Source organism: Amblyraja radiata, chromosome 3 (genome assembly GCF_010909765.2).
Source record: "Amblyraja radiata isolate CabotCenter1 chromosome 3, sAmbRad1.1.pri, whole genome shotgun sequence".
In the NCBI taxonomy this organism is placed as follows: Eukaryota; Metazoa; Chordata; class Chondrichthyes; order Rajiformes; family Rajidae; genus Amblyraja; species Amblyraja radiata.
Window position 1 is genome coordinate 86763744 of NC_045958.1, and position 25784 is coordinate 86789527.

General features: G+C 54.1%; 1 protein-coding gene across 1 annotated transcript; it reads left to right on the forward strand.

Moving 5' to 3' along the window:
- The first annotated feature begins 204 nt into the window (after positions 1-204).
- On the forward strand, positions 205-25459 carry lmbrd2 (LMBR1 domain containing 2). The gene is given in 18 exon segments (XM_033018246.1): positions 205-475; positions 2544-2647; positions 10376-10489; positions 10878-11045; positions 11377-11587; positions 11927-12001; positions 12121-12231; positions 12758-12941; positions 15541-15722; positions 19433-19566; positions 19673-19691; positions 19693-19779; positions 20106-20203; positions 20734-20837; positions 22977-23023; positions 23310-23403; positions 23909-24002; positions 25033-25459. Coding segments are annotated over 18 exon segments (2061 nt in total). The 5' UTR covers positions 205-301; the 3' UTR covers positions 25094-25459.
- The last annotated feature ends 325 nt before the right edge of the window (positions 25460-25784 follow it).

The following is a 25784-nucleotide window of genomic DNA, read 5'->3' on the forward strand; positions in this document are numbered from 1 at the left end:
CTGTTCCCTGTTTCTCTACCGCTCTCTCCCATTACCTCCCCCCCATTCCCACTACCCGCTCTCTTTCCTCTTCTCTCCCCCACCCCTATTCCGTCTCTCTCCCCCCCTTCTCTCCCCCCATCTACCCCTCTCTCTTTCCCCCTTCCCTCCCTCCCCCTTCTCCCTCTCTCCTCTGTCTCTCCCCTTCCTCCCCCCTTTTCTCTCCCCCCCTTCCTCTCTCCCCCTTCCTCTCTCCCCCTTCCTCTCTCCCCCTCCCTCCCCCCATCTCTCCCCCTCCCCCTCTCACCCGCTGGTGTTCAGGATGAGTGGTTTGGTGTTGGCGGTGGACGTGGTGGTGGTGTTCGTGCTGGCTGTGTTGGTGTTGTGGCGATACGCTGACTTTAGCCGGCAGCACCGGTTGGTGACGGTGGCCACGCTGCTGGCCTGGTACCTCTGCTTCCTCATCGTCATCATCCTGCCGCTCGACGTCACCACGGTAACCCCTCCTCCCCCCACCACGGTACCCCCCCACACCGGTAAGCCCCTCGTCAACCTCGGTAACCCCTCCCCATCACCACGGTAGCCCCCCCTCATCACCACGGTAACCCCTCCCCCATCACCACGGTAGCCCCCCTCGTAACCACGGTAACCCCTCCCCCATCACCACGGTAACCCTGTCACCACGGTAACCCCCTCCCCCATCACCACGGTAACGCACCCGGTACTCCCACTCACCCCCACCCCCCACACACTGACCCCACACACTGACCCCTCCCCCACACATTGACCCCACACACTGACGCCCACACACTGACCCACACACTGACCCCACACACTGACCCCTCCCCCACACATTGACCCCACACACTGACCCCACACACTGACCCCACACACTGACCCCTCCCCCACACATTGACCCCACACACTGACCCCACACACTGACCCCACACACTGACCCACACAGCTGACCCCACAACACTGACCCCTCCCCCACACATTGACCCCACACACTGACCCCACACACTGACCCCTCCCCACACATTGACCCCACACACTGACCCCACACACTGACCCCTCCCCCACACACTGACCCCTCCCCCACACACTGACCCCACACACACTGACCCCTCCCCCACACACTGACCCCACACACTGACCCCTCCCCCCCACACTGACCCCTCCCCCACACACTGACCCCTCCCCCACACACTGACCCCTCCCCCACACATTGACCCCACACACTGACCCCACACACTGACCCCTCCCCCACACACTGACCCCTCCCCCACACACTGACCCCACACACTGACCCCACACACTGACCCCACCCCCACACACTGACCCCACACACTGACCCCCACACACTGACCCCACCCCCACACACTGACCCCACACACTGACCCCACCCCCACACACTGACCCCACACACTGACCCCTCCCCCACACACTGACCCCACACACTGACCCACACACTGACCCCTCCCCCACACTGACCCCTCCCCCACACACTGACCCCACACACTGACCCCACACTGACCCCACACACTGACCCCACACACTGACCCCACACTGACCCCACACACTGACCCCACACTGACCCCACACACTGACCCCTCCCCCACACACTGACCCCTCCCCCACACACTGACCCCACACACTGACCCCCACACTGACCCCACACTGACCCCACACACTGACCCCACACTGACCCCACACACTGACCCCTCCCCCACACACTGACCCCTCCCCCACACACTGACCCCACACACTGACCCCCCACACTGACCCCCCACACTGACCCCACACACTGACCCCACACACTGACCCCCACACTGACCCCACACTGACCCCACACACTGACCCCCCACACTGACCCCCCACACTGACCCCACACACTGACCCCACACACTGACCCCCCACACTGACCCCACACACTGACCCCCCACACTGACCCCACACACTGACCCCACACTGACCCCACACATTGACCCCACACACTGACCCCCCCGCCCCCCACCCCACACTGACCCCACACACTGACCCCACACACTGACCCCCCCCCACCCCACACTGACCCCACACACTGACCCCACACACTGACCCCACACTGACCCCACACACTGACCCCACACACTGACCCCCACACTGACCCCACACACAGACCCCACACACTGACCCCACACACTGACCCCCACACTGACCCCACACTGACCCCACACTGCCCCCACACACTGACCCCACACACTGACCCCACACACTGACCCCACACACTGACCCCACACTGACCCCACACACTGACCCCACACACTGACCCCACACACTGACCCCCCACACTGACCCCACACTGACCCCACACACTGACCCCACACACTGACCCCACACACTGACCCCCCACACTGACCCCACACACTGACCCCCACACTGCCCCCACACTGCCCCCCACACACTGACCCCACACACTGACCCCACACACTGACCCCACACACTGCCCCCACACTGCCCCCACGCTCCCCGTGCACAGGGCTGGGTTGTGGGGAGACTGACGTTCTGTCTCTGTGTTTTAGACCATTTACAGACAATGCATCGTGGACAACAGGAAGCTGTCCCCCACCGTGGCCCCCAACTCCACACAGCCCCCCACGGGCATCTCCAGCAACACCTCACCCAGGTAACCCCCCACTCCCCCTCTGTTACGTGTGCGCGGGGCTAGACCACACCAGATCAGGCGGGGACCAAGCACGTGAGAGCTGCCGCACACGGAACACGTCACACGCAAAGCCATCCGCACTGATCGGCCACACAGACCGACGCACTGTGTGACAGACAAACAAACACACGTGTACGTACTGTACATAGAAACATAGAAAATAGGTGCAGGAGTAGGCCATTCGGCCCTTCGAGCCAGCACCGCCATTCAATATGATCATGGCTGATCATCCAACTCAGTATCCTGTACCTGCCTTCTCTCCATACCCCCTGATCATTTAGCCACAAGGGCCACATCTAACTCCCTCTTAAATATAGCCAATGAACTGGCCTCAACTACCTTCTGTGGCAGAGAATTCCGCAGATTCACCACTCTCTGTGTGAATTTTTTTTTTCTCATCTCGGTCCTAAAAGATTTCCCCCTTATCCTTAAACTGTGACCCCTTGTTCCCCAACATCGGGAACAATCTTCCTGCATCTAGCCTGTCCAACCCCTTAAGAATTTTGTAAGTTTCTATAAGATCCCCCCTCAATTTTCTAAATTCTAGCGAGTACAAGCCGAGTCTATCCAGTCTTTCTTCATATGAAAGTCCTGCCATCCCAGGAAACAGTCTGGTGGACCTTCTCTGTACTCCCTCCATGGCAATAATGTCTTTCCTCAGATTTGGAGACCAAAACTGTACGCAATACTCCAGGTGTGGTCTCACCAAGACCCTGTACAACTACAGTAGAACCTCCCTGCTCCTATACTCAAATCCTTTTGCTATGAATGCTAACATAATGTACACGGCTGCTGTGTTTGGAGCTGATTTAGTTTAGAGATACAGCGCGGAAACAGACTCTTCAGCCTACCGGGTCCGCGCCGACCAGCGATCCCCGCACATTAACACTATCCTACACCCACTAGGGACTATTTTTTACATTTACCAAGCCAATTAACGTACAAACCTGGACGTGTTTGGAGTGTGGGAGGAAACAGAAGATCTCAGAGAAAACCCATGCAGGTGACGGGAAGAATGTACAAACTCCGTACAGACAGCACCCGTAGTCGGGATTGAACCCGGGTCTCCGGCGCTGCATTTGTTGTAAGGCAGCAACTCTACTGCTGCACCACCATGACCGCCCTACACTATGTGGGGCTGTGGCACCTGCATTCTCAACATGGTTCATCCCGAACCACACTCTAGGTGGGGACTGCAGGCAAGGGACAACAAAACAATCTACTGTACATAGGAAGACAGTGAAAGGACTGCTGCTGTTATCCAGCCTGGTACCGATCAAGCAGCCAACTTGTGATGAGCAGCTTCTTGATCACCTGCTGAAGAGGTCTGTAGACTTGGAAGCCCTTCATCACTTGGTGTTGTACCTGTTCTTTCACCTGCTTGAACGATGGCATCGTCCACCAGGGGTGCTTCAAGAGTCAAGTCAAGAGAGTTTATTGTCATGTGTCCCAGATAGGTCAATGAAATTCTTGCTTGCTGCAGCACAACAGGATATTGTAGTCAGAAGTACAGATCTGATCAGTGTCTCCATGTACCATAGAATATATATATACACACATCAATAAACAGATAAAGTGCAATAGGTTGTTATAGTTCATAGTTTGTTTGATGTTGTGTTTAATAGTCTGATGGCTGTGGGGAAGTAGCTATTCCTGAACCTGGATGTTGCAGATTTCAGGCTCCTGTACCTTCTACCTGAAGGCAGCGGGGAGATGAGTGTGTGGCCAGGATGGTGTGGGTCCGTGAGGATGCTGGCAGCCCTTTTGAGGCAGCGACTGCGATAGATCCCCTCGATGATAGGGAGGTCAGAACCGATGATGGACTGGGCAGTGTTTACGACTTGTTGGAGCCTTTTCTGTTCCTAGATGCACATGTTGCCGAACCAAGCCACGATGCAACCGGCCAGCATGCTCTCCACTGTGCACCTGTAGAAGTTCGAGAGAGTCCTCTTTGACATACCGACTCTCTGTAATCTTCTCAGGAAGTAGAGCTGATGTGCTTTCTTTATGATTGCATCAGTGTTCTGGGACCAGGAGAGATCTTCGGAAATATGAACGCCCAGGAATTTGAAGTTCTTGACCATCGACCCGTTGATATGTCACTCTTCCCTGGGTGTTTGGTCAGTTCTCTGTCATAGATGATCCAGATGTCACCTGACCACCCTTGTGTCTGAGAGTTCTTGTTTAGTGCGTGACCATTACAATGCCAGCTCTTACACAAGTTGAGCGTAGACTCAAAAAGGGCTCTACAGGTTGGCTGGCCCAACAACCTGAGGTTCAACCATGTACAAGCCGTCAACATGAACCAAGCCTACACAATGGCTGTATAAACATAGAAAATAGGTGCAGGAGTAGGCCATTCGGCCCTTCGGGCCAGCACCGTCATTCAATATGATCATGGCTGATTATCCACATTCAGTACCCTGTTGCTACTTTCTCCCCATATCCCATTGATTCCATTAGCCCAAAGTGCTAAATCTAACTCTTGAAAACATCCAGTGAATTGGCCTCCACTGCCTCCCATGGCAGAGAATTCCACAGATTCACAACTTTCTGGGTGAAAATGTTTTTTTCATCTCAGTCCTAAATGGCCTGCCCCTTATTCTTAAACTGTGCCCCCTGGTTCTGGACTCCCCCAACATGGGGAACATGTTTCCTGCATCTAGCCTGCCCAATCCTCACATAATGTAATATGTTTCTATAAGATCCCCTGTGATGGTTGTAGATGTGATGGGGCAGTTGAGTAGTTGGGGCTGGGGGTGCATACTCTGGGACTTGTATGATGCTGTTGGTGTGAGAATGAAGACACTGGTGAGAAGCCACGTGTTTTGGCTAAACATTGACAGAGATATTGAGAATACGGTAGGCACTTGTCCCATTTGTCAGACCAGGCAGATTGCATCTGCAAACGTTCCCCTTAAACCACGGGCCTGGCGCGGTTCCCTGCGGAAGCACATTCTTATCGATTATTTCACACCGTTCTGGGAACATGTGTATCTAATTATTTTTAATGCCCATTCCAAGTGGATAGAGGCGCGACAGATGTAACGCAGCGACCACAGGATCTACATTCCCCTCTGCCCTAACCTCCTCTGGCATTCCAGAAATTATAGTATCCGACAATGTCCCATGGACCAGCAAGCACGCGTGTACGTTCACAGCGTTCTCAATATGGTTCATCCCTCCACGCTCTCCCATCCCCACTCTGGCAGAGAAACATAGAAAATAGGTGCAGGAGTAGGCCATTCGGCCCTTCCAGCCAGCACCGCCATTCATTATGATCATGGCTGATTATCTAAAATCAGTTCCCCATTCTGGATTTTTCCCCATATCTCTTGATTCCCTCAGCCCTAAGAGCTAAATCTAACTCTTGAAAACTGCTCACTGCCCCCTGCTCCTCCCCCCCCCACCATCGGGAAGAAGGTACAGGTGCCTGAAAACTGTAACGTCCAGGTTCAGGAACAGCTTCTTCCCTACAGCCATCAGGCAGTGAAGAAAGCGAATGGCATGTTAGCCTTCATAACAAGAGAAGTTGAGTATAGGAGCAAAGCGGTCCTTCTGCAGTTGTACAGGGCCCTAGTGAGACCACACCTGGAGTATTGTGTACAGGTTTGGTCCCCTAATTTGAGGAAGGACGTTCTTGCTATTGAGGGAGTGCAGCGTAGGTTTACAAGGTTAATTCCCGGAATGGCGGGTCTGTCATATGCTGAGAGAATGGAGTGGCCTCAAAGGGCGGTGGAGGCAGGTTCTCTGGATACTTTCAAGAGAGAGCTAGATAGGGCTCTTAAAGATAGCGGAGCCGGGGGATATGTGGAGAAAGCAGGAACGGGGTACTGATTGGGGATGATCAGCCATGATCACATTGAATGGCGGTGCTGGCTCGAAGGGCCGAATGGCCTACTCCAGCACCTAAACACGACAACAAATAAGCTCTGAACTACAATTATTGCACTATATCTGTTTATTTATTGAATATGTGTGCATATGTATACGTACACACTCAGGGCTGCCAACTCTCACGCATTGAGCGTGAGACTCACGCATTTGACGAAATTCTCACGCTGATGACAGAAGTTCTAACGCTCAAAATTTTTTTATTTTATATATATATAAATGAATAAATAAAGTCACACTCCTCCACACTCACTAATGAGAATAGTTTTCTGTCGGCGGGTTTCCCGTAAAGAACGAGCAATTGGCTTAAGCCCATCGCACATTGTTTAAAATGGCAATGTAGACAATAATGCTGGAGAACTGAGCGGGTGAGGCAGCACCTATGTCTGACCTTGACCCTTCTTCACACTCAAGCATTTCTCCAGCATTTTTGTCTACCGCTCTATAGATGCTGCCTCACCCGCATTCACATTCCCGTGCAGATGGTGTGATAGGTGAGACACAGCGGTGGTCCCAGCACCGACCCCCCCCCCACCCCCCCCCCCGATGCACCACTCACCCCTCCCACCCTCACCTCCGGCGGCTCTATGTCCGTTGGCCGCTCTGTCCACACCACATGGAGTTTTAACCCCGGCCCGGAGCCAGGAGAGGACCGGGTGAGTGGTAGCATCGGTGCCACCTCCGGTGCCGCGGGGATGAATCTCGGGTGCCGGACCCCCGGGTCACTCTCCCTCACCTCCCCCTGGCCCCCAGCTGGACACAGAGCACCTGGGCCGGCCCACATTCCCGGGGAGGGGGGGAGAGAGGGAAATGCTCCCCGGACATCGCCAAGTCTCCGCTCACTCCGGGTATGGTCGCCACTTCACTGACACACACTCTCACACACAACCTAACACACACTCTCACACACAACCTAACACACACTCTCACACACAACCTAACACACACTCACACACAACCTAACACACACTCTCACAAGCAACCTAACACACACTCTCACACACAACCTAACACACACTCACACACAACCTAACACACACTCTCACAAGCAACCTAACACACACTGATACACACAACCTAACACACACTCTCACACACAACCTAACACACACTCTCACACACAACCTAACACACACTCTCACACACAACCTAACACACACTGATACACACCTTTACATACACACTGGCACACACGAGGTTTAAAGGGATATGGGCCAAATGCGAATAAATGGGACTAGCATGGACAAGTTGGGATGAAGGGCCTGTTTCCACGCTGTAAGACTATGACAACTGTAGAAAGGTGAAATTGCTCTGGAGAGGATCCAGAGGCGATTTATTAACAAATTGGCAGGGATGGAATTTTTTTTTCACTTTGAAGAAAGATTTGATAACTGGGACCATATTGTCTGCAGCAACAGAGGTGAAGAAAAGACTTAGTTGAGATCAGAATCAGAATCAGATTTGATTCGCCAAGTATGTTTTGCAACATACGAGGAATTTCACTGGCCAGGTCAGTCATACAATTAAAAGTAACAGACTCAAAAACACATTTTAACATGAACATCCACCACAGTGACTCCTACACATTCCCCACTGTGATGGAAGGTGAAATAAAGTTCAAGTCCTTCCCTTGTGTTCTTCCTTGGTCGGGGGCCTCGAGTCCCCGTTAACGGGATGATCTTGACTCCCATAGCCGGTGGCGTTTGGGCCCTCCGTGCCGAGGCGTTCAGCTCCTGCATCAGGGGGTTGTCAGCTCCCCCGCGCCGGGCGATCAAACCTTGCGTCGGGGCTGGTCGAACCTTCTGTGGCGTTGGAGCTCCCGGCTTGCCTCTCCCGAGGGTGCGAGCCCTCGATGGTAATTCCACAGGCCGTGGTGGGAGCGATCCCAGGCAAGGGATCCGCTCCGATGTTAAGTCCGCGCCCCGCGGTGGGGCTCACGACAGTCCGAGGCGGCTTCCAGCTCCAGCGATGGTAGGCCGCAGAGCCCGGAGAATGGGATCTGAAAAATGATCACATCTCCGGGAAGGTAAGAACCTGGAAAAAAGTTTCCCCCGATTTCCCCCCCCCCCCCTCTCCCCCCACATAAAACAAACCAAAGTACATTAAATCAAACTTTTAACAAACACTAAATATAACAAAAGATGAACAAAACGACCTGACTGCCGGCAGGGCTGGCTATCTCCCCAGCGTCCCTGGAGATTAATAATATTATGAGAATAGGACCTGTTTCACTTAACAAAGAGTGTTGGAAGGAACTGCAGATGTTTAAACTGAAGATAGAAACTAAAAGCTGGAATAACTCAGTGGGACAGGCAGCATCTCTGGGGAGAAAGAATAGGTGACGTTTTGGGTTGAGACCTTCAGACTGAAGAGATTGAAAAACAGCCATGTAGATGTAAAACACAGTGACTGGAGATGTGTGTTATCCAACTAAGGGCAGAAATCAGAATCATGTGTTAATCTTTATTGACATGACACCATAATAAATATATTTCAGAAAAAAATAATTGAATGGGGTGGCACGGTGGGGCAGCGGTAGAGTTGCTGCCTTGCAGCACCACAGACACAGATTTGTTCCTGACTATGTGTACTGTCTGTACAGAATTTGTACATTCTCCCTATGACCACATGGGCTTTCTCTGGATATTCCGGTTTCTGACACATCCGAAAGAAGTGCAGGTTTGTAGGTTAATTGGCTTCTGTAAATTGTCCCTGGCGTGTTGGATGGAACTGGTGTATGGTAGATTGCTGGTCGGTGTGGGCCTGATACATATATATGTTTTACACATATATCTTAATTTCATTGAACCATATACTTGGTTGAATATGTGGCATTATTTTTGTCTTGTTTCTATAGTCAAAGGGTAAGGTTGATTGATTTATGTGTGCAGAACAGTGATGGAAGTCTGACTCCTCTTGCCTTGTTTCTATGGGGTTTTTTCCTCTATATGCATGAATTATAATCTGATTTCCATACATGAATATACTAATGTCATTCATGTGCTGCACCTGTTGATCAGAGCCTGGCTCTACTGTGGAATGTAATTAGGAATGTAATTTAGCCTATCCTTATTCATACCTAATCCAATTTAAAGCATAAATGTTGCATTCAAGTGTAAGTTAAAAGACTCGCTACAGTATGCACAATTTTAAGCTGAAGAATACAAAAGCTCCCAACCGTAGGAGAGGGGTGCACCCCCCTCCCGTACACCCCCCCCCCCCCCCCCCTCCCCCCTCGGTCGCTGCGCTCCCTCGCAATTTCTCACTCTCAAACATCACCCAATGTTGGCAGCCCTGCACACTAATAATAATAATGGATGGGATTTATATAGCGCCTTTCTAATACTCAAGGCGCTTTACATCGCATTATTCATTCACTCCTCAGTCACACTCGGTGGTGGTAAGCTACTTCTGTAGCCACAGCTGCCCTGGGGAAGACTGACGGAAGCGTGGCTGCCAATCTGCGCCTACGGCCCCTCCGACCACCACCAATCACTCACACACATTCACACACAGGCAAAGGTGGGTTAAGTGTCTTGCCCAAGGACACAACGACAGTATGCACTCCAAGCGGGATTCGAACCGGCTACCTTCCGGTTGCCAGCCGAACACTTAGCCCATTGTGCCATCTGTCGTCCCACTGAACTTTTATCTCCTGTTCTGTTGTGCTGCAGCATTTCATTGTACTATCTGGGACACATGGCAATCTTGACTCTTCCAGCGGTGCTGGTACACTGGACCCATTTTCTCTCTCTCTCTCTCTCTCCCTCTCTCCCTCTCTCTCCCTCTCCCCAGCAGTGCGGGTTTGCAGCTGTTTCCGGAGTGTGTGAGGCCGTGGAGCTACATCCCCGACGGTATTCTGCCCGTCTTCTGGCGAGTGGTCTACTGGACGTCACAGTTCCTCACCTGGTGAGCTGGCTGGAGACTGGACAACACTCCCCTGTCCTGTCCTGCTCCTACCTCCACACTCACCCTCCCCCACCCTCCCCCTCTTCCCTCCCCCTCTCCCTCCCCCTCCCTCTCCCTCTCTCTCCCTCCTCCTCCCCCTCCCTTCTGTGTGTGCGGTGTCGACACGTGTGTGTGGCATGTTCACGTGTGTGTGGCGTGTTCACGTGTGTGTGGCGTGTTCACGTGTGTGGCGTGTTCACGTGTGTGTGGCGTGTTCACGTGTGTGTGGCGTGTTCACGTGTGTGTGGCGTGTTCACGTGTGTGTGGCGTGTTCACGTGTGTGTGGCGTGTTCACGTGTGTGGCGTGTTCACGTGTGTGTGGCGTGTTCACGTGTGTGCTGTGTTGCAGGATCTTGCTGCCCTTCATGCAGTCGTATGCTCGGTCTGGAGCGTTCTCCATGGCGGGCAAGGTGCGCACGGCTCTGATCGAGAACGCCATCTACTACGGCACCTACCTGCTCATCTTCGGCAGCCTGCTCATCTATGTGGCTGTACACCCCGGCCTGCGGCTAGGCTGGTCAGTGTACCCCGTACCCCCATCCCCGTACCCCCATCCCCCCATCCCCGTACCCCCATCCCCGTCCCCCCATCCCCGTACCCCCATCCCCGTCCCCCCATCCCCCTCCCTGTCCCCCCATCCCCGTACCCCCATCCCCGTACCCCCATCCCCATCCCCCCATCCCCGTACCCCCATCCCCGTACCCCCATCCTACGGCTCGACCGGTCAGTGAACCCCCCCACCAACGACCCAGGGATGGAATGGGAGGGGATGCGTAACTGCACTGAATCACATTGGTGTCACCCCCCCTCTCTCTCCCCCTCTCTCCTCTTCCCTCCCCCCGCTGCAGGTACCAGTTGCAGATGATCGGGATCACAGCAGCCAACACGTGGGGCCTGTTCCTGTTGGTGCTGCTGCTGGGCTATGGGCTGGTGGAGTTGCCGCGCTGGCACTGGACAGCTGCCCACTCTGGCCACACGCTGGCCCGCACTCACTTCAAAGCTGCCAAGCTGCTGACCGAGAGAGTGGAGGCTCAGGAGGAGCTCGACGACCTGATGGAGGTGGCGTGGGGGGGGAGGGGAGACGGGGGGCGGTGTTGGGGGGGGAGGGGGCGGTGTGTGGGGGGGAGGGGCGGTGTGTGCGGGGGAGGGGGGGTTGGGGGGTTGGGGACAGAGGCGGGGTGGGAGGGGGGGTTGGGGACAGAGGCGGGGGGTGGGGGGGGTTTGGGGACAGAGGTGGGGAGGCGGAGAGGGGGGGTTGGGGACAGAGGCAGGTGGGGGGGAGGGGGGTTGGGGACAGAGGCGGGGGGTGGAGGGGAGGGGGGTTGGGGACAGAGGAGGGGGGTGGGGGGGGATATATAAGGGGGTTGCCCCGTACTGACCCCTGACGTGTGTGTGCAGGAGGTGAGGAAACTGAACGAGACGGTGAAGTACAACCACCCCCAGCGGAAAAACATCGACACCATCCTCCGCAAGGTGGGGACGGGGACGGGGACGGGGAGGGGGAGGGGGAGGGGTGTGGTGGGACTGGGCTGCTGGTGTGTGGGACTGCTGGGAGCTGCTGGGCTGAGCTGCTGGTGTGTGCTGTGTTTCAGTGCCCTGTGGAGTACCAGGAGCAGATGGGCAGGAGCATGGATGACTACGAGGACTTTGAGGAACGTGGAGGTTGCCCCAGTGAGCGCAGCCTGGCGCGGCTGCACAAGCAGGTGGGACGGGGAGGGTGAGGAGGGGTGCGGGATACGGAGGGGGGGGGGTGGGTGGGAGGTGGGGGGGGGGCGTGGCCTGGCGCGGCTGCACAAGCAGGTGGGACGGGGAGGGGGAGGGGGGGTGCGGGATACGGAGGGGGGGGGGGGGGATGGGTGGGGGGGGGGGGGAGATGGGTGGGAGGGGGGGGGGTGGCCTGGCGTGGCTGCACAAGCAGGTGGGACGGGGAGGATGAGGAGGGGTGCGGGATACGGAGGGGGGGGGGATGGCGTGGCTGCACAAGCAGGTGGTGGGGACAGGGGGGTCAGGTTGAGGGGTGTCTGGGCTGGGGTCCGGGGGGGAGGGAGGGGGTGATGACAGGGGGGAGGTAGTGTGCGAGGGGATGGGGGCAGCTGCACGTGGTGGGGGGGAAGCATCCATTACCCTGTCTGCCTCCTGATGCTGTTGTCCCCCAGATCCAAGCATTGCAGTTACACCAGTGTCACGCCACGCTCTCCCCATCTCTCTCTCTCTCTCTCCCCCACACAGGTGATCCGTGCTGCCCAGCGCTATGGCCGTGTGTCGGTACAGTGGACACTGCTGCTGGAACAGGTCTTCTATCTGGAGGACGTGGCCCGTAACCAGGACAACGCCACCTCCCACTTTGTACACAGTTTCCCCCCCACACAGCCCCGAGGATGGTTCAGCCGCTACCTCTACACCCCTTGCGTAGGTCAGTGACCCCTGACCCCACAACCCCTGACCTCTGACCCCCGCCTGTCGCCGTGCCCCATTGTACACACACTGTGCGATAGTTCAGTTTATTGTCACGTGTACCGAGGTACAGTGAAAAGATTTTGTTGCGTGCTAACCAGTCAGCGGAAAGACAATACGTGATTACAATCCAGCCATTTACAGTGTACAGATACATGATGAGAGAATAACATTTAGTGCAAGGTGAAGCCAGTAATGTCCGATCAAGTCCGAGGGCCACCAATGAGGTAGATAGTTCAGGACCACTCTCTGGTTGTGGTAGGATGATTCAGTTGCCTGATAACAGTTGGGAAGAAAATGTCTCTGAATCTGGCGGTGTGCGTTTTCACACTTCTGTACCTCTTGCCCGATGGGAGAGTGGAGAAGAGGGAGTGGCCGGGATGAGACTGGTCCTTGATGATGCTGCTGGCCTTGCTGAGGCAGCGTGAGGTGTTGATGGAGGTTGATTTGTGTGATGGTCTGGGCTGCGTCCACAATTTTCTGCAATTTTTTCTGCGGTCTTGGATGGAGCTGTTCCTAATCCAAGCTGTGATGCAACGTGCCGTGGCTATTAGAAACATAGAAACATAGAAAATAAGTGCAGGAGGAGGCCATTCGGCCCTTCGAGCCAGCACCGCCATTCATTGTGATCATGGGTGATCGTCCCCTATCAATAACCCGTGCCTGCCTTCTCCCCATATCCCTTGACTCCACTAGCCCCTAGAGCTCTATCTAACTCTCTCTTAAATCCACCCAGGTCTCGCTGCACCTCCCCCTTACCCAACCTAACCCCATTGAGATAATAATCCGCCCCCTTGTTTTTGCCGCCAAAGTGGATAACCTCACATTTATCTATATTATACTGCATCTACCACGCATCTGCCCACACACTCAACCTGCCCAGGTCACCCTGCAACCTCCTAACATCCTCTTCACAGTTCACACTGCCACCCAGCTTTGTGTCATCTGCAAACTTGCTAGTGTTGCTCCTAATTCCCTCTTCCAAATCATTAATATATATGGTAAACAGTTGCGGCCCCAACACAGAGCCTTGCGGCACTCCACTCGCCACTGCCTGCCATACTGAAAAGGACCCGTTCACTCCTACTCTTTGCTTCCGGTCTGCCAACCAATATTCTATCCATGTCAACACCCTACCCCCAATACCATGTGCTCTAATTTTAGTCACTAGTCTCCCGTGCGGGACCTTATCAAAGGCTTTCTGAAAGTCTAGATACACTACATCCAATGGCACCCCTTCATCCATTTTACTTGTCACATCCTCTAAAAATTCCAGAAGATTAGTCAAGCATGATTTCCCTTTCATAAATCCATGCTGACTTGGACTAATCATGTTACTGCTAACCAAATGCCCCATGATTACCTCTTTAATAATTGACTCCAGCATCTTTCCCACCACCGAAGTCAGGCTAACTGGTCTGTAATTCCTCGTTTTCTCTCTCGCTCCTTTCTTTAAAAGTGGGATAACATTAGCTGTCCTCCAATCCACAGGAACTGATCCTGAATCTATTGAACATTGGAAAATGATCACCAATGCGACCACTATTTCTAGAGCCACCTCCCTGAGGACCCTGGGATGCAGACCATCAGGCCCAGGGGATTTATCATCCTTCAGTCCCATTAGCCTACCCAATACTGTTTCTCACCTAATGAAAATGTCTTTCAGTTCCTCTACCCCCTTAGATCCTCTGTCCTCCAGTACATCTGGGAGATTGTTTGTGTCTTCCTTAGTGAAGACAGATCCGAAGTACCTATTCAACTCTTCTGCCATTTCCTTGTTACCCATAATATTACAAGTATTCCTGCCCGCTGTAGACTGGCCCACTGTGTGTCCCCGTGCGTGTGGCATGCCTGGTGTACACTCAGCCCGCGTGACATGTCTGATGCGTGTCATGTGCTCATCCCGTGTGACGTACCCATGTGATGACGTGTCGGTGCATGTAACGTGTCATAAGATCATAAGTGATAAGAGCAGAATTAGGCCATTCGGCCCATAAAGTCTACCCCACTATTCGATCATGGCTGATCTGTCTTTCCCTCCTAACCCCATTCTCCTGCCTTCTCCCCATAATCCTGACTCCCGTACTAATCAAGAATCTATCTATCTCTGCCTTGGGTGGCGCAGCGGTAGAGTTGCTGCCTCAGCTCCAGAGACCCGGGTTCGATCCTGACTACGGGTTCTGGCTTAATGGAGTCGTACGTTCTCCCCGTGACCACATGGGTTGTCTCCAAGATGTGCAGGTTTGTAGGTTAATTGTCCAAGTGTCAGTGTAAATTGTCCCTAGTGTGTGTAGGATAGTGTTAATGTATGGGGATCGCTGGTAGGCCAGGACTCGGTGGGCCGAAGGGCCTGTGGCTGTAAATTAAAGTAAACTAAACTGTGTGTGACGCCCCCTGTGTGTGACCTGTCCATGTCATTCCCCGTGTGACGTGTGCCATGTCCATATGCTGTTCCCCATGTGACGTGTCCGTGTGACGTGTGCCGTTCCATGTTCCCCGTGTGACGTGTGCCGTTCTGTGTTCCCCGTGTGACGTGTGTACGGTGTGTGCCCCCACAGAGTGGTACTGGCAGTGCCGGCTGCGGTGTTGGTGCCACCGTGCCCTGGCGCTGGTGCTGGCAGCGTTCTCAGTGCTGGTGGTCTGGTCCGAATGCACCTTCTTCAGCACCAGCCCCGTATTGTCCATCTTCGCCATCTTCATCCGCTCTGCCGAGAACAGCCGCAACTACCTGCATGTACAGGTACGGGGAGACAGAGGGGGAGAGAGGGGGAGAGAGGGGGCAATCACAACTACCTGCATGTACAGGTACGGGGAGAGAGGGGGGGGGGGAGGGGGAGACAGAGGGGGAGAGAGGGGGAGAGAGGGGCAATCACAACTACCTGCATGTACAGGTATGGGGAAGAGGGGGGGGGAGGGGGAGAGAGCGGGGAGCCACAATATGATATGTTAAAAGGAAAAGATTGTTTAGATATGTAACAAGGAAAGATACGTAAATAGGTGCAGGAATAGGCCATTAAAAGGGCCGAATGGCCTAGTCCTGCACCTATTGTCTATTATCTATTGAAAAGATTAGTGAAGACAAATGGTCCCTTACAGTCAGAATCAGGTGAATTTATAATGGGAAACAAGCAAATGGCAGACCAGTTAAACAAGTACTTTGATTCTGTCTTCACTAAGGAAGACACAAATAATCTCCCAAAATACTAGCGGACCGAGGATCTAGCGGGAGGGAGGAACAGAAGGAAATCCACATTAGTCAGGAAATGGTGTTGGGTAAACTGTTGGAACTGAAGGCAGATACATCCCCAGGGTCTGATGGTCTGCATCCCAGAGTACTCAAGGAGGGGGCCCTAGAAATCATGGATGCATTGGTGATCATTTTCCAATGTTCTATCGGCTGTGGATCGGTTCCTGTGGACTGGAGGGTAGCCAATGTAACCCCACTTTTTAAGAAAGGAGGGAGAGAGAAAAAGGGGAATTATAGACCAGTTAGCCTGACATCGTTAATGGGGAAGATGTTTGAGTCAATTGTTAAAGATGTTATTAGCAGGGCATTTGGAAAGCAGTGACAGGATCGGTCAAAGTCAGCATGGATTTATGAAGGAGAAATCATTCTTGACTAATCTATTGGAATTTTTGAGGATGTAACAAGTAGAATGGATAAGGGAGAGCCAGTGGATGTGGTGCATCTGGAGTTTCAAAAAGCCTTTGACATGGTCCCACACAAGAGATTAGTGTGCAAATTTAGAGCACATGGTATTGGGGGTATTGACATGGATAGAGAACTGGTTGGCAGACAGGAAGCAAAGAGTAGGATTTAACGGGTACTTTTCACAATGGCAGGGCAGTGACTAGTGGGGTGCCGCAAGGCTCGGTGCTGGGACCCCAGTTATTTACAATATATTAATGATTTAGATGAAGGAATTAAATGTGACATCTCCAAGTTTGCGGATGATATGAAGCTGGGTGGCAGTGTGAGCTGCGAGGAGGATGCTAGCATGGTGACTGAATAGGTTGGGTGAGTGGGCAGATGCAGTTTAATGTGGATAAATGTGAGGTTATCCACTTGGTGGCAAGAACAAGAGAGCAGATTATTATCAGATTGGTAGATAGACACAAAAAGCTGGAGTAATTTAGCAGGACAGGCAGCATCTCTGGAGAGAAGGAATGGGTGACGTTTCGGGTCGAGACCCTTTGGGTCTGAATAATACCCTTTGGGTCTCCAGAGATCCTGCCTGTCCCGCTGAGTTACTCCAGCTCTTTGTGTCTATCTTCGGTGTAAACCAGGAACAACAGTTTCTTCTTACGCATTATCTGAATGGTGTCAGATTAGGAAAAGGGGAGGTTCAACGAGACCTGGGTGTCCTTGTTCATCAGTCACTGAAAGTAAGCATGCAAGTACAGCAGGCAGTGAAGAAAGCTAATGGCCTTCATAGCGAGAGGATTTGAGTTTAGGAGCAAGGAGGTCCTCCTGCAGATGCACGGGGCACTGGTGAGACCACACCTGGAGTATTGTGTGCAGTTTTGGTCACCTAATTTGAGGAAGGACATTCTTGCTATTGAGGGAGTGCAGCGTATCAGGTTAATTCCTGGGATGGCGGGACTGGCATACGATGAAAGAATGGGTTCACTGGGCTTGTATTCACTGGAAGTTAGAAAGATGAGAGAGGATCTTATAGAAACATATACAATTATTAAGAGATTGGACAGGCTAGATGCAGGAAAACTGTTCCCGATGTTGGGGGAGTCCAGAACCATGGGTCACAGTTTAAGAATAAGCGGTAGGCCATTTTGGACTGAGATGAGGAACAACTTTTTCACCCAGAGAGTTGTGAATTTGTGGAATTCTCTGCCACAGAAGGTAGCGGAGGCCAATTCACTGGATGTTTTCAAGAGAGTTCGATTTAGCTCTTAGGGCTAAAGGAATCAAGGAATATGGAGAGAAAGCAGGAACAGGGTACTGATTTCAGATGATCAGCCATGATCATATTGAATGGAGGTACTGATTCGAAGGGCCGAATGGCTATGTTCTATGCCCTATGCCCATAGTTCCTATGCCCTATGTTCTTACAACTATCTACAATGATTTGGATGAGAATATACAGGGCAAGGTTAGCAAGTTTGCTGATGATACAAAAGTTAGTGGTTTTGCAGATAGTGAAGATGGTTGTGAACGATTGCAGCAGGATCTGGATCGATTGGCCAGGTGGGCGGAGGAATGGTTGATGGAATTTAATACTGAGAAGTGTGAGGTGTTGCAATTTGAGACATTGAACAAGGGCAGGACCTACACAGTGAATGGTAGGGCTCTGGGTAGTGTTGTAGAGCAGAGGGATCTAGGAGTACAGGTGCATGGTTCCTTGAAGGTCGAGTCGCAGACAGATAAGGTGGTCAAACAGGCTTTTGGCACTTTGGCCTTCATCAGTCAGAGTATTGAGTATCGAAGTTGGGAAGTCATGTTGCAGTTGTATAAGACATTGGTGGAACCGCATTTAGAATATTGTGTTCAGTTCTGGGCACCATGTTATAGGAAAGATATTGTCAAGCTTGAAAGGGTACAGAGAAGATTTACGAGGATGTTGCCAGGACTAGAGGGTGTGAGCTATAGGGTGAGGTCGTGTTGGCTGGGTCTCTATTCCATGGAGCACAGGAGGATGAGGGGAGATCTTATAGAGGTGTACAAAATCATGAGGAATAGATCAGGTAGATGCACAGTCTTTTGCCCAGAGTAGGGGAATCGAGGACCAGAGGATATAGGTTCAAGGTGAAAGGGAAAAGATTGAATAGGAATCAGAGGGTTAACTTTTCCACACAGGTGGATGTATGGAACAAGCTGCCAGAGGAGGTAGTTGAGGCAGGGACTATCCCAACATTTAAAAACAGTTAGACAGGTACATGGATAGGACAGGTTTGGAGGGATATGGACCAAGCGCAGGCCAATGGGACTAGTGTAGCTGGGGCACGTTGGGCCGTAGGGCCTTTAACTCTACAGGTGCAGAGATAGACGATGTGCGGGGGGAGAGAGGGGATGGGGAAACCACTGGTGCAGGGGGTATCAGAGGGGGAGTACAGTGTGGGTTGGGTGTGGTGTTTGCTCCTTAGTCTGCCCCTCTCTCCCCCCCCTGTACACAGGTGGCCTGCCTGCTCACCCTGTCCCTGGGCCCAGGGCCCTGTGGTGGGGGGTGAGGGGGGCACAGTGTTGGGGGTGGGCTTTGCTCCCAAAGATGGGCTGCCTGCTGGCAGTTGTCTGTGTGTGGGTTGGGCGGGGTGGATGGGAGGAGAGGGGTGAGGAAGGGTTTGGCCCCAGTCTCACCCTCCCTCTCTCTCTCTCTCTCACTCTCCCTGTAGATGGGCTGCCTGCTGGAGCTGTGGGTGGGTGGGTGGGGGGTGTGGGGGGGGGGGGGGGGGGGGGCAGGGGGTTGGCCCAGGCTCACTCTCTCTACCCTGTAGATGGGCTGCCTGCTGGCGTTGTTGTTCCTCAGCACGTGTGTGTACTGGACTGTGTTCCGTATCCGTGTCTTCAACTACTACTACCTGGCCCCACACCACCAGACCGATGCCTACAGCTTGCTCTTCAGCGGCATGTGAGTACCCCCCCCCGCCCCCATCACCACCCTCACCGTGAAACCCCCCTCGTGCTGACCTGTGACCCCTCGTGCTGACCTTTGTCCCCCCACCCCCTGCCCGCAGGCTGTTCTGCAGACTGACCCCCCCCGCTCTGCCTCAACTTCCTGGGCCTGATCCACATGGACTCCGCCATCTCACACCAGGCCCACGAGCAGGCTGCCTACACCTCGGTGAGGGGGAGGGGGGATGGAGGGAGGGGGCTGGGGTGGAGGTGGGGGAGGGTGGAGGGGGGTGTGGGGGTGGAGGTGGGGGAGGGTGGAGGGTGGGGTGGAGGGAGGGGGCTGGGGTGGAGGTGGGGGAGGGTGGAGGGGGGGATGGAGGGAGGGAGGGGGCTGGGGTGGAGTTGGGGAGGGGAGGGGGGGTTGTGGGGTGGAGGGGGGGGCAGGGGCTGGGGAAGCGGGCGGTGGAGGGGGGGGAGGGGAATGGCGGGGCTGATGCTGGGCAGGTTTGTGGGGGGGTGGAGGGGTATCCCCTTTCACTGACCTCTGTTCCCCAGATCATGGGCTCGATGCGGGTGATCTCGTTCATCGCTGATGGCTTCTACATCTACTACCCCATGCTGGTGCTCATCCTGTGTATCGCCACCTACTTCAGGTACACCCCCCTCCCCCCTCACACCTGCCTCCCCCTCCCCCCTCCCCCCTACCTCTTTGCCCCCTCTCCTTCCCCCACCTTGCCTCCCCCCCCCCTGTACTCCTGCCTCCCACTGGGGAAGAGCCCCCCCCCCCACCCAGGGAGTGTGTGATGGGACGCTGTAGAGGGAGCTTCACGCTGCGTCTGAACACCTTTCTTTGTACAAAGAGATTTTATTCCACTTCACTTCAGTACTGTAGGATCAATACTTCATGTTAGTACCAGTACTGTAGGATCAATACTGCCAAACTGCAGTTTACAAACATCAATTGATCATTGATCCCACTACACGGGCATTATCGGTAAGCCCCCCGCCCCCCCCACGTTCAGGGAAGCTCCAGAGTTAATGACAAATTGAAGGAATGGTGCAGGAAGGAGGCCAGTGTGTGAAAGGGCCGAGCTCCTCCTCACCCCAGTCACAGTGCAAGGCGGCAGCTCCAGAAGGCCCACAGTAACTGCAGCCGCTACTGACCCTGGCCTCCTCTCCACAGCCTCGGCACCCGCTGCCTCAATCTCCTCGGCTTCCAGCAGTTCATGGGGGACAACGAGATGACCTCTGACCTGGTGGATGAGGGCAAGGAACTGATCAAAAGAGGTGAGTTTCATCAGAATACAGCAGGTGGAGCACATTCTGTGTGTTATATGTACCTTGTGTACGGAGCATGCTCTGTGAGTCACAGAGTCATAGAGCGATACAGTGTGGAAACAGGCCCTTCAGCCCAACTTGCCCACACCGGCCAACATGTCCCAGCTACACTAGTCCCACCTCACAGAGTCATAGAACGATACTGTGTGGAAACAGGCCCTTCAGCCCAACTTGCCCACACCGGCCAACATGTCCCAGCTACACTAGTCCCACCTCACAGAGTCATTGATGGTGTGGAAACAGGCCCTTCGGCCCAACTTGCCCACGCTGGCCAACATGTCCCATCTACACTAGTCCCACCTGCCTGCGCTTGGTCCATATCCCTCCAAACCTGTCCTATCCATGTACCTATTCTTAAATGTTGGGATAGTCCCAGCCTCAACTAACTCATCTGGCAGCTTCTTCCATACACCCACCACCCATCACAAACAGTTACCCCGCTGATTCCAATTCAATCTTTTCCCCTTCACCTTGAACCTGTGTCCTCTGGGTCTTGATTCCCCTACTCTGGGCAAAAGACTCTGTGCATCTACCCGATCTATTCCTCTCATGATTTTATACTTCTCCATAACGGGGGTTCCCAACCTTATTCGTCCCGTTTACCTGTTTACAACTTTAAAAGCACATAACAATGGTCTTTCACTTATTTATGAACAACTAACGATGAACAGATACCGTTATACCAGAACCAAACACGTCAGTCAATGAGAACATATCCAGAATCAACACATTTACCCTCTGGGGGTAAACCTACCCCCAGGTTGGAACCCTTGCACTATAATATCTCCCCTCATCCTCCTGCGCTCCATGGAATAGAGACCCAGCCTATTCAACCTCTCCCTATAGCTCACACCCTCTAGTCCTGGCAACATCCTCGTAAATCTTCTCTGTACCCTTTCCAGCTTGACAATATCTTTTCTATAACATGGTGGCCAGAACTGAACACAATATTCTAAATGAGGTCTCACTAATGTTTTATACAACTGCAACATGACCTCCCAACTTCTATACTCAATACTCTGACTGATGAAGGCCAAAGTGCCAAATGCATTTTGACCACCTTATCTACCTGTGACTTGACCTTCAAGGAACCATGCACCTGTACTCCTAGATCCCTCTGCTCTACAACACTACCAGAGCCCTACCATTTACTGTGTAGGTCCTGTCCTTGTTCAACGTCCCAAAATGCAACACCTCACACTTCTCTGTGTTAAACTTCATCAACCATTAATAATAATATAATATAATAATAATAATAAAGCTTTATTTCAGACACAGGTCCATATAACACATCATACAGTATAAGGAGATACAAAAAAGACATTAAAAATTGCATATTAGCCTATAAGATATACAAGCTATTGCACCAATGCCGTCTTAGCCTAGAAGTGAAATCTATAGCAGCTTTTCAGAGGGCTGACTAGGGCTTCAATTATGTGGTTCTCTGATTTGTCCAGGCGACACATAAAACTAAACATCAGCTGTCTTAAGAGTGCCTCATAGGTTGGCATTCCTCCGCCCACCCGGCCAATCGATCCAGATCCTGCTGCAATCGTTCACAACCATCTTCACTATCTGCAAAACCACTCACTTCTGTATCATCAGCAAACTTGCTAACCTTGCCCTGTATATTCTCATCCAAATCATTGATATAGATGACAAACAGTAACGGGCCCAACACCGAACCCTGAGGCACGACACTAGTCACAGGCCTCCATTCTGAGAAGCAACCTTCAACCATCACCCTCTGCTTCCTTCCATGGAGCCAATGTTCCATCCATTCAGCTATCTCTCCTTGGATCCCATGCGATCTAACCTTCCAGAGCAGCGTACCATGCGGAACCTTGTCGAACACCTTACTAGAGTCCGTGTATTTGGAGCATGCTGTGGGTGTCACACGTACCGTGATGCGTGCAGGACAGCGTGGGGGTGGGGGAGAGGGGTGAAGGGGGTGGGGGAGAGGGGTGAAGGGGGAGGGTGGACAGGGGGCGGGGAGGGGGGAGGGGGAGGTGGGGGGGGGAGGGGCTTTTGTTTTGGGGTGAGTGCCAGTCATGGGGCCGTAGCGGACCAACTGCTTTTCTGTTGCAGAGAAGAGGAAACGGCAACGGCAGGAGGACGGGGAGACACGGCGCCGGGTGAGAGACCCCCCCCCCCCCCTACACAACCCGGACACACCCCCTCCCCTCCCACAACCCCCTCCCTCCCCACCCACCTCAACCCCCTCCACACAACCCCCTCCCCCTCCCCCACACCCCTCCCTCCCCTCCACACAACCCCCTCCCCCTCCACACAACCCCCTCCCCCTCCCACAGCCCCGTCCTGTCATCCACACCTCTCCCCATCACTCTCCACACACCACCCTTCCTGTCCCCCCATCCTTCCTCCCTCCCCCCTCCATTAACCTCTCCCTGTGTTTTCCAGGAGTGGAAGGAACGTTACGGGAACCAGAGCATCGAGCCCATCAGGAACCGTGGCCCCCCCGAGCCCCCAGAACCCAGCCCCCTCCCCCCACGCGGTGAGTAACCCCTCCCCCCTCCCCTCGCTGCAACTACCCTGCCTGACTGTCCCTCCTCCTCCTCTCCCAGACCCACCCCACAATGAGTAATGCCTCTCACCCCCCCCCCCAAACATCCACCCCGTTCCAGTCCCTTCCCCAGACCACCCCCCAACACCCCCCCCACCCCCCCCAGCATCCCCCCCCAACACCCCCCCCAATAGCCCCCCCAGCACACGTGGCCTCGCTACCACTCAACGCAAATCCCAACTACCTCACCCCATGACCTCTCCCCATGACCCCCGTGACCTCTCCCCATGACCCCGTGATCTTTCTCTGTAACCTCTCTCTCCGTGACCTCTCCTCCCCCATGACCTCGCCCCCTGGTGACTTTTCCCCCCTTGACCTCCTCCCCGTGACCTGTCTCCCCGGTGATCTCTCTCCGTGACCTTTCTCTGTGATCTCTCACTCCGTGACCTCCCTGTGACCTCTCCCCTGGTGACCTCTGTCTGTGACCTCTCCGCAGCTCCCCGGGACACGGACAGTTCGGAGCTTCTCCAAGACGTGGAATCTCTCGACTTCAGGGCCGACCCCGTCGAGCCCAGCTCCGAACACGGCAGGTAGGGTCACGGTAGGGTCAGGGGGAATAGCGGGGTCATGAGATCATGGTGCGGTCAGGTGTCATGGTGGCGTCAGGGGTCACGGTGGGGTCAGTGGAATGGCTGGGTCAGGGGATCATGGTGGGGTCAGGGGTCACAGTGGGGTCAGTGGAATGGCTGGGTCAGGGGATCATGGTGGGGTCAGGGGGAATGGTGGGGTCAAATTTTATTTGGTCACATACACCTAGGTGTAGTGAAATTCTTTTTGCCAGGCAGCACATAAAAAAAGAATACAACATGACAGTAATAGATAGTTTCAACATCAAAACATCCCCCCACAATGGTTCCCATTGTGGGGAACGGCACAAAGCCCAGTCCCATCCCCATGTCCACCCATAGTTGGGCCTCCTTACTCGAGTCCGTGGCTTCCGGAGCCGACAAGGCCGCGCCGAATGGAGCTCAACTGGCGATCTCATCAAGAGATCCCAGGCTCCCGATGGAAAGTTCAGCGCCGCCGCCCGCAGCCGCTCCACAGACCCGCAGCTCCGCAACGGACCCAGCTCCAGTTACCGGAGTTTCAGCCAAGTCACCGCCAGCCCCGCAATGGCGCTCCAGCGCTGCACCTCCGTCCTCCGACCCGCAGCTCCGCCGCCGCCGATGCCGACCCGGTACCGCTGCCGCCGGCGCCGCCGCCGCTGCTGAGCCGGTGCCGCCACCGCTGCCGAAGCTCCGGGCGGTCCCCTCAGGAGACGCCGCTCCAGGCCCGCTGGTAGGCCGCGGGGACGGGGTCGAAGCTGCAGCCCGGAGAAAAGCTGCATCTCCGACCAGGTAGGGACCCTGAAAATTAGTTTCCCCCTTCCCCCCCCCACACATAATAAAGCTAGAACTCCTCAAAACAAAACACTAAACTAAACTAGTCAGGGGTCACAGTGGGGTCACAGTTAGGTCAGGTGTCAAGGGGGGTTATGTGGACAATGTTCATAGAATCACATGGCTCAGACAGTGCTGCTAATCACCTCATTCCCCCCCCCCCCCCCCCCTCTCCACACAGGTACCAGCCGGCCGGGAGATATCTCTCTATGTCACGCAGCAGGATCTTCGATGATGTCTGAGTTTGGGACGTGGTGAGGAGGCAGCAGGGGAAGGGGGCAGCCCCCGACCATCCCACCCCCGACCATCCCCTCACCCTGTTCACTCCTCCACCCCCCTCCTCTCCTGCTCGCCCACCACAGTCGGAGCCAGGGGGGGGAAGGGGCCCTGTGCCTGATTCTGAAGTTGGCAGCTCTGCCCTGAGTTTCTGTGGTGCCCCCCCCCCCCCAGGTGAGGGTGCATGGTGCCCCCCCCCCCCCCCCCCCCCAGGTGAGGGTGCATGGTGCCTGTGCTGTGATTGCTCTCTCTGTCTCTCTGTCTGTCTGTCGATCTCTGATGTAAAGAATCACTGTAATTTATTGCCTGTAATAAATGATTGCCCAGGTCTGGCCTTGTGTCTGTTACACTGGAACCTGACACCACACGGACACAGGCCCTTCGGCCCAACGCCCACACCACACAACCTACCCCATCTACACTGGTCCCACCTGCCAGCATTTGTCCATATCCCTCTAGACCTGTCCTATCCATGTACCTGTCCAAATGGCTTCTAATGCTGTTCTAGTACCTGCCTCAACTAAGTGGGGAGAGAGAGGCGGGGGGAGAGAGAGGGGAGGAGAGAGAGGGGAGGAGAGAGAGGGGAGAGAGGCGGGGGGAGAGAGAGATGGGGAGAGAGATAAAAGTACAAAATGTGGATAGAGAAAGGCAGTAGAG